The following is an 8,839-nucleotide window of genomic DNA, read 5'->3' as shown; positions in this document are numbered from 1 at the left end:
GGCACATTATCAACCCAGGAGGCTCAATTAAAAGGCCATTTGGTCGAGCATCAGACGTCCTCTGGTAATTAGCACATGAGATGGCCTGGACTCTGCTCCACTAGAGCTATTTGACAGATTAGAGCCCAAACTGGCATTTACAGGGCATTTTACAGACGCCGGTACGTGCAGCGCTGATAAGACACGATCCCTTCCCAGCTTGGATCAATACAATCTATTATCACCGATCCCCGCTGGTCCGAAACCCGCCGAGGCAGAGCGATAACCCCGGGTTTGTCGTTTTTTTTTTTTTTTCTTTTTTCTCTACAAAAGAGCCCCTGGTGCCTCTTTCTGATAAGCAACAGCTGAATGTGCAACCCTTCAAGACTCACCAGGCAGGAGGGCAAAGACGCGGGCGTGCGTGACCAGCACCACGCACTCCGGTGTCCCTGGGCTGCTGAGAGGGAGCGGGGAGGTTTTGGGGTCCAGCCAGAGGAAGGAGAGGGGGCTCGGCCGGGAAAAGCATCCCCAAGGATTCACAGAAGACGGAAGAGCTGCCAGAGACTTGTAAGAGGCAACATAGCGCCTGGTTTTAGCGGTGCCCAAAGGGGAAAGGAGTCGGCAGAGCTCACAGGCAGGGGTAGAAACAGCAGTTTTTTCCTAAAAGGCCTCTGAAGGTGTTTCTTGTGGCACTTCAAATTGAGAAAGCAAACATGACCCACACGGAACTGCTCCGGGAGCAGCTGCAGAACTGGTTCAGTCGCTCAGCTGCAGGTTGTCTGCGGGAGGGACGGACAGAGGTGTCCTGCCCGGCTCCGGTGTCTGGAGCCGGACGTGAGCCAGGGAAACCAAGTCAGAGCAGGGGGAGCCACCCAGAGCAGGGACCGCAGGGCTCTGGGGGGGACCATGGCCTCTCTGCTGCCACACCCTCCCTCGCTGGGGACCCATAGTGGGGATTTGGCCTCCCCACTATGTCTTGGGCAAGGCAGTGGCAGAGAAAGGGCGAGTTACAGCCCTGCCACAGGCAGGGGCACCCCTTGAAGGGCCGGGGAACGGCCTTGATCCCCGGCTCCGGTGCTCAGAGAGCTGGGGAATGGGCTCGACCCCCGGCTCCGGTGCTCAAAGAGCTGGGGAATGGGCTCGACCCCCGGCTTGGGTGCTTGAAGGGCCAGGGAATGGGCTCGACCTCCGGGTCCGGTGCCAACCACTGGCTGCAGGAGGTGAAGAGGCAGAGGGGGCTCAGCTCACCGTGCCTCAATCACCCACTACCCTGACGTCTGAGCACCCGGCGCCGCTAGGAAGCCAAGGGCCCGGGAAGGGGACGGGCAGCCCGGGACAAGGCCACGGCCCGCCCGAGCACCCCCACCACTGCTCCGTGGGCCTTAAAACGGCACCGGAGAGGGGGAACCCTCGGCGGGGCACGACCCCGACCTCGGGGGGGCTGCGGGGGTGCTCGGTCCCCGCCCGCGGGCCCAGGGCCCCGGGCCGGTACCGGGGTGGGGGGGGCAGGGCTCGGCCCGGTCAGGCCCCGCTTCGCACCCCGACAACCCCCAGGGAACACTTCCGCCTTCGGTCACATGACCGGCCGCACGGTGCTTCCGGCTCCCGTCACGCGGGCACCGCCCCGCCAGCCAATCAGCGCTCAGCTGCCCGCGCTCGCGCTCTCCCCCCTCCCTGCGCCGTGACCTTCGCCCTTTGCCCCCCGGCGGTGACCCGCCAAGATGGCGCTGTCCAGGGCCGGCTGCCGCTGGGCGCTCTGGCGCCTCGGCTCCGGGCCCGGCCCCGGCCCCGGCCCCGCCGCCGCCGCCCTCAGCCGCGCCCGGGGGGCGCCGAGGTGAGCGGGGACCGACCCCCCACCCCCCTGGTATCGGCCATCGCCCCCCGGCACCGGCCGGGCCCCCCGACCCATCCCCGCCCGATTACCGGCCTTCTCCTCCCCCCAGTTCCCACCCCCCCAGTACTGGCCGTAGCCCCCACCCGCTCCCCAGCCCCAAGGGACCCCCCATTCCCCCGAAGCCACCCCCCGTTTCCTACCGAGGTGTCTCGTGTCCCCCCGTCCCCCCACCAGCGCCAGCTATCGCCCCCCCACCCGTTACCGACCCTGTCCCCCCAGCGCCACTGACGGCCCCGCCCAGGCACTGGGGAGCCCCCCAACCCCTGCCGGGCCCTGGTCCTGGTCGCAGCACCCCCCAGTGCCCCCCCCAGACCAGGTCATGGACTTGAGCCCTGTCTCAGGAGCTGCCTGGGGCTGGCCAGGGCTGCCCATGTGGGAGAGGGGGGGTTCCCAGTGGCTGGGGGGGGGTGTGTGTCCCAGCACCCTGTAGCCTTTCTGGGGCTTTTGGGAGTCCCACAGCCCAGTGTCCCACCTCTCCCTGGGCCATCTCCACTTTCACAGAATCCCAGAACGGTTTGGGTTGGAAGGGGCCATAAACACCACCCGGTGTTTATGGAATGGTCAGAGAAGCAGGAACAGTTTGGGTTGGAAGAGACCTTGAAGATCATCCAGTGCCACCCGCTGCCCTGGGCAGGGACACCTCCCCCAGCCCAGGTTGCTCCAAGCCCCGTCCAACCTGGCCTTGAACCCCTCCAGGGATGGGGCAGCCACAGCTTCTCTGGGCAACCTGGGCCAGGGGCTCACCCCCCTCACAGCCAAGAATTTCTTCCCCAGATCTCACCTAAATCTCCCTCTTGCAGTGTAAAACCCTTCCCCCTCGTCCCATGGCTCCCCTCCCTGCTCCAGAGTCCCTCCCCAGCTTTCCTGGAGCCCCTTGAGGGACTGGAAGGGGCTGGAAGGTCTCCGCGGAGCCTTCTCTTCTCCAGGCTGAACCCCCCCAGCTCTCTCAGCCTGTCCCCACAGCAGAGGGGCTCCAGCCCTCCCAGCATCTCCGGGGCCTCCTCTGGCCCCGCTCCAACAGCTCCGTGTCCTTCTGCTGTTGGTGCCCCAGCGCTGGAGGCAGCACTGCAGGGGGGGTGTCTCCCCCGAGCGGAGCAGAGGGGCAGAATCCCCCCCTCGCCCCCCTGCCCACGCTGCTGGGGATGCAGCCCAGGCTGCAGGGGGGTTGCTGGGCTGCCAGCGCACGTTGCCAGGTTACATTCAGTTTTTCACACCTCCGAGTCGTTCTCCTCAGGGCAGCTCTCAATCCTTTCATCCCCCAGCCTGTGTCCATGCTTGGGGTTGTCCTGACCCAAGTGCGGGACCTTGTACCTGGCCTGGTTGAACTTCATAAGTTCGTCACGAGCCAGCCTTTTCCGTAAAACACTCACAGAAATAACTGGGGGATTGTTTCGCTGCAGGTCCGCATTGTGCTGCCTCTCCACAAAGGCTGGTTCCAGGTCCATCCTCGCCGCCCTGGCATCGAAAGCGAAGCACATCAACGGGAGGTACGAGAGGTTTTTGGAAAAGACCTTCCCCCGTTTCTACGTGCTGTACGCGACTTTCACGAAAGGTGGGTCCCAGGGAGGAGGAGACATTTCTGCTTCGCTGGGGAGAATGGGGGCAGCTGGCTGCGCTGCCGGTTCCCTTCCCGGGGCTAAAATCCGTATCACTGGAGGCAGTTTTCTGGGGATCGGGACCTGAGGGCGCTCTCTGTTTTGGCAGGAATCCAAGCGCTCTTCCTGGAAGTCAAAGAAATAAGTAAAATCAAATCGAAAATGTCCCACCAGAGACTGAGCGTTCAGCAGCTTCCCTACCGGGAGATGGAGAGGCTGCGGCAGGTACGGCGCGGCGCTCGGGACGCCCTTTGGTGCCACCTGGCTCTGCCTCGCCAGAAAAAGGGTCTTGAGTTCACGTGTGGGGCTTTGGCGGGGGCTCGGAGAGGCCAATTCCTCTGGGCGAGGCACGTTCCCTGCCTAAAAACAGGGTTCGGAAGCCGCGGCCAGGGCTGGGGCTGTTAATTATGAGGGAATTTTGCGAGTTTGGCGTCAGATCCTGATTCTCTTTTCTGATTTCGGAGGCAGTTTCGCAGGGATGTGATCAAGGCCATTCCCATCGGAATTATCGCCATCCCGCCCTTCGCCAACTTCTTGGTCATCGTCCTGATGTGAGTACTGGCCCCACAGTGACCGCCGGGGCTCGGCCGCAGCCCCGCTCTTTGGGCTCCTTTTCACTGATACCTTAAATTTCATGGAATTGTGGGGGTTTTATAGAGTTATAAATCCAGCCAGATGGTCTCCCTTCCTCCCTCCACCTCGCACTGTAGTAAAAAATGCCCGTAGCCCGACGAGCCCGGCGATTGTTTCGCAATACCAGCTCCTGCTTGCCAGCAACCCGTCCGGCTCCGTGTTTCTAACCCAGAGAAATAATCCCCGGCATGCAGGGAACAGCCCTGCGCGTGCTTGGCTGGAGAAACCTCCTTGCACAATTCCCTCCCAGCTGTCTCTGTAGCGCTTCGAACGTCCCTCTCCCTGCCAGCTGTCCTGCCGCCAGAGCTAAATCCAGGCTAAATCCCTGGATTTTTCAATTCCGCTCCCTGGCTTTCGTGTCCTGCGGGTGGGTGAGAGCCCCGCCGTGTAAAATGGCGCAGGGTGGAGATCTCCGGGTTGTGTGGAACCTTGGCCGCAGCGGAGGAGCTCCAGTTGGGCACGACGGCGATCCGATTGCTCGGAGCTCTCCTTTCCAAGCTCTCTGTGGCCTTTGGAGGAGCCAATCTCCTTCAATGACAAGGTGACCCGCTCAGTGGAGGAGGGAAAGGCCGTGGATGGTGTTTACCTTCTCAGAGCTGATTGATTCATTCCTGACACCATTTCTCCCGGCATTCTCCTGGCGAAACTGGGTGCTCGGGGCTCGGACAGGGATTCGCCTCACCGGGTTAAAACCTGTCTGGGCCCAAAAGGTCGGGAATGGAGTTAAATTCCAGTCGGCGGCCGGTCGCAAGTGGTGTTCCCCAGGGCTCGGGGCTGGGGCCAGTTCTGTTTAATATCTTTATCGAGGATCTGGAACAGGCTGCCCAGGGCAGGGGGGAGTCACCGTCCCTGGAGGGATTTAAAAGTCGTGCGGATGCGGCACCTGGGGATGCGGTCAGGCGGTGGGCTTGGCAGCGTTGGGTTAACGGTCGGACTTGATGATCTTAAAGGTCTTTTCCAACCGAAACGATTCCGTGATTCCTGGGCTCTCCCCTTTGGAGGAGCGAACCTCCGCAGCTCCTGGGGGCGAGAGGTGCTGCCCTGGCGCAGGACGTTGCTTGCGTTTCTTCCCAGCAACACAAAACCCAACTGCCCCAGCTCGTCCCTGCGGTTTTCCTCCCTGAATCCCCATCTCTTCTTCTCTCCAAGGTATTTCTTCCCACGCCAGCTGCTGATCCGCTACTTCTGGACCCCCAGCCAGCAGGTTGAGTTCCTGGACGCCTACGACGCCATCCGGAGAGACTCCTACCCGGATGTGGTGAAGAGTATAGCCCTGGCAGCGCGTTCCCTGCCTGAGCCGCAGCTCCAAAAACGCCTGCAGGAGCTCTGCGCCGAGGTACGTCGGCGCCGCGGCTGGTATTGCCCGTCCTGCCTGTGCTGCTGCTTCAGCCCTGCCTGGTGGTGGTGATGACGAGCACCGCCGGGAGGTGTCGGCAACGCATGCCGTGGCTCTTTCAGGTGCAGCGAGGTTCCCAGCCGCGCGTGGCTGAACTCTATGCTGTCAGAAGCTTGTTTTCGGGATCTCCACTGGGTCTGAACAAGCTCCAGGTGTCTCATGTCGTGAGTGTGGCTTTTCTCCTGCCGGCAGCTCAGAGCTGACTCTTACTGAAGGGCGCCGAGGTGCCACGGAGGCCCCGGAGATGCTGGGAGGGCTGGAGCCCCTCTGCTGTGGGGACAGGCTGAGAGAGCTGGGGGGGTTCAGCCTGGAGAAGAGAAGGCTCCGCGGAGACCTTCCAGCCCCTTCCAGTCCCTCAAGGGGCTCCAGGAAAGCTGGGGAGGGACTCTGGAGCAGGGAGGGGAGCCATGGGACGAGGGGGAAGGGTTTTACACTGCAAGAGGGGAGATTTAGGTGAGATCTGGGGGAGAAATTGTTTGCTGTGAGGGGGGTGAGCCCCTGGCCCGGGTTGCCCAGAGAAGCCGTGGCTGCTCCATCCCTGGAGGGGTTCAAGGCCACGTTGGACGGGGCTTGGAGCAACCTGGGCTGGTGTGGGGTGTCCCTGCCCAGGGCAGGGGGTGGCACTGGGTGGTCTTTAAAGGTCCCTTCCCACCCAAACCAGTCTGTCATTCCATGAAAACAGCCCCCAAACGAGACCGTTTGTCCGTCCTTGCTGTAGCTGCCTGGCTCGGTGGGGCCATCGGCCACTCCTGAGCCGTCCCACACCCCTGGACGTGCCCCAGACACCCGCGTCCAGCCCAGGACAGAGCTCGTTTCTCTGGACACCGCTCCCTGCTCTGCTCGTCGGGCCAGGCAGCCGAGCTGGGTGTAACGAGAACGGCCAAGGGCAGCTCGGGGTTTCAGGGTGGGCAGGACAATTAGTCAGATAATTAAAGAGGAACAAAACGTGGGGCATGTCTGGAACGGGAGAGGCTTTGTCTGATTTAAGTTGTGCCTGAATGGGTCAGACACCCATTTTTGGAGGAGTCGGTTGTCCTCACCGGTGACCCTGCCTTCTTTTCCCTCTCAGAGAGCCCTGAGCCAGGTCCTGTTCCTGACCCCTCACTTGCCGGCCTTTTTCCTGAGGCATCGCCTGCGGAGCCACGTCCTGGAGATCCGGCACCTGGACCGCGCCATGCTGCGCCTGGGCTTGGGCCAGCTGTCCGAGGAGGAGCTGAAAGCGGTGAGGACGCCTCCTCCAGCCCCTTTCCCCTGGGCTCGCGTCGTCCTGGCCCTCCCCATTGTTAGCGGAGCTGCGTCGGGGCGCAGCACATTCCTCCAGACCCACCGCGAGGTGGATTGTGGCCACTTTCCTCCAGAAAGGCGTTTTCCGAGCCCATTTTCCATGCTGGGACCACACCGGGGCACCATAGCTCAGCCCTGCTTCCCCGCTGGATCCCAGCGTGATCTCCGGAGATTCATGTTCCTGAATGTATCCGTGTTTTTTCCCTCTCCGCAGGCTTGTTATCTCCGTGGCCTGAACTCCACTCATCTCGGCATGTCGGAGTGCAGAGCGTGGCTGGAGCAGTGGCTGGGGCTCTCCTGCAAGCTGCGAGGTACCGCGAGGCAGCTCCCGCCTGGGGCAGGAGGCACCTGGGAACGTCGGTTCTGGGGAAATTTGGGATAAACGGGGGCTTTATCCCCCTTGGGGCTGCCCCATGGATCTCCTGGCCCTGAGAGAAGGACGTGGCGGAGCCCACTGGCTCTCTGCAGGGACGCATCTGTGTGGGACGCCCACAAAGGACAGCCTGTGCCCGGGTGTCCCCGTCCCGCAGAGACCTCGTGGTGGCGGATTCCAGCCGTGCAGCAGCACTGGGGGAAGCAAAATGGGAGCGGGAGGGAAACGGGGAACCCAGAGCAGAGCAAAAAGCCCCCGGAGAGAGTGCGAGGGGGAGCCCTGCAGCCTCCGGTGCCGCACCGGCAGCTCGGGATGAGCGTGTTTGGAGCGGTTGGGCCGTGGCGGCGCCGCTCCGACCCCTCTCTCCTGGTTTTTTTTTTGTTTTTTTCAGCTTCCGAAGCTTCTCTCCTGGCGAACAGCATGGTCCTGCTGTCCCTCAACTACCTCAGGGCCAAGGAGTGACGGCCGAGCCGCCGGCTGCGCACCCTCACCCCAGGCATCGCGCGCCGACTCGGCCGTTCCCAGCCTGGTGCCGCCAAAACCAAACCCGCCTTTCGGTGACCTGAAACCGCGGCCCGCGGTCGGCGCTGGGACCCCGGTGCTGCCGCGGGGGCGAAGATGCGATTCCCTCGGAGGTTTGTGCCAGCGCCGGCTCTTCTCTTCCCCTTCGTGCTGTCGGAGAGGGCTGGCGATGCCGTGGGGCTGAGCCCCGGCCCTGCCCTCCCTCCCTCGGCGTCCCGGGAAGGCGGCTTCGCTGTTACGGCTCTGAAACTGCGTCACTTGAATTACGGGAGGGGAGAACCAGCGTCTCCGCTGCCTGTGGACACTTCCCTTAGTATCTCATAGTCGCGGGCTCCCTTCAGCTTGGGTTTTGCTGCTCTGTGCCTCCATGGAGGGGTTTTGTTTAGTTTCTTTACTCCACTGAGCAGTCTTAAAGATAAAAATCTCCCCGAGGGTTTAAGAAAAGACCCCAAATCCCCGTGCGACCGAAGCGGGAGCCTCGTGGGGTTCCCGTGCTTTTTATTCCTCTGCCTCCCGGAGCATCCCCATCGCAGCCCCGCACCCGGGGGAGGCTGGAAACGCCGCTGCCGCCACCAACGGGGTTAGAGCGAAGGCACCGACGCCTTCAGCGGAGGCTCCGGGCTGCCTTCGTTAAGTTCTGCCTAATTAGAGCGCAGCCCCCCCGCTTTCTGCTCGGTGGAGGCGGCTCTGGGGGGGGTGGGGGGTGCTTCAGTGGCAGCTCCCGGCCCCGAGGCTGCGTGAAGGGGTTAAAACCCGCCGTGTCTCACCCGGCCCCGGCACTGCATGAGAAACGTCCCCGCCGTGGAGTGAATTCAACCCAACTTTCAGTGTTTTATTAAAGAGAAAAGCAAGCGAGCGGCTCCGGCGTCTCTCTGGAGGCCCCCTCCCTGCCTCCCGCACCGGGAAATACTCTGTGTCCCCCCACCGGCTCCTCCACCCACAGCCGGGACGCACCAACACCTGGAAAATTCCCTTTTTTAAGCGTTATTGGGGTATAAAGGAGGGGTAGGAATCACCCCCCCACACTTCCCCTCCCCGTGCACCAGGTCAGCTCCGAGCTCCTCCCTCACCTCTAGGAGAAGAAAACCCTTCCCTTAATCCTCACCCACCCCATTTTTGCAGGAATTCGAGTTCCCCTGGGGCGCGGGGGGGGGTGAGGGGTT

The 8,839-nt window shown here is 62.6% G+C and overlaps 1 protein-coding gene across 2 annotated transcripts; it reads left to right on the top strand.

Moving 5' to 3' along the window:
• Window positions 1–1,668: 1,668 nt before the first annotated feature.
• LETMD1 (LETM1 domain containing 1) lies at window positions 1,669–8,531 on the top strand. Of its 2 annotated transcripts, none has more exons than XM_074564927.1 (9): window positions 1,669–1,813; window positions 3,274–3,425; window positions 3,578–3,693; window positions 3,937–4,019; window positions 5,251–5,437; window positions 5,560–5,649; window positions 6,567–6,719; window positions 6,996–7,092; window positions 7,546–8,531. In XM_074564927.1, the coding sequence occupies exons 1-9, from the start codon at window positions 1,701–1,703 to the stop codon at window positions 7,614–7,616; spliced, it is 1,062 nt and encodes a 353-aa protein (XP_074421028.1). In that variant the 5' UTR covers window positions 1,669–1,700; the 3' UTR covers window positions 7,617–8,531. The 2 variants fall into 2 exon arrangements, with proteins under 2 accessions (XP_074421028.1, XP_074421027.1); XM_074564926.1 differs by having other exon boundaries at window positions 5,560–5,661.
• The last annotated feature ends 308 nt before the right edge of the window (window positions 8,532–8,839 follow it).

Source organism: Larus michahellis, chromosome 22 (assembly GCF_964199755.1).
Source record: "Larus michahellis chromosome 22, bLarMic1.1, whole genome shotgun sequence".
Classification (NCBI taxonomy): Eukaryota; Metazoa; Chordata; class Aves; order Charadriiformes; family Laridae; genus Larus; species Larus michahellis.
This window is presented reverse-complemented; position numbering and strand designations above follow the sequence as displayed.

What these genes read in the sequence shown, in the direction of transcription:
- LETMD1 (XM_074564926.1), top strand. Translation starts at nt 1,701, where the DNA reads ATGGCGCTGTCCAGGGCCGGCTGCCGCTGGGCGCTCTGGCGCCTCGGC. An exon ending in TGCAGGAGCTCTGCGCCGAG is followed by an intron (nt 5,438 to 5,559) that starts GTACGTCGGCGC and finishes TGGCTCTTTCAG; the next exon opens with GTGCAGCGAGGTTCCCAGCC. An exon ending in GCTCTCCTGCAAGCTGCGAG is followed by an intron (nt 7,093 to 7,545) that starts GTACCGCGAGGC and finishes TGTTTTTTTCAG; the next exon opens with CTTCCGAAGCTTCTCTCCTG.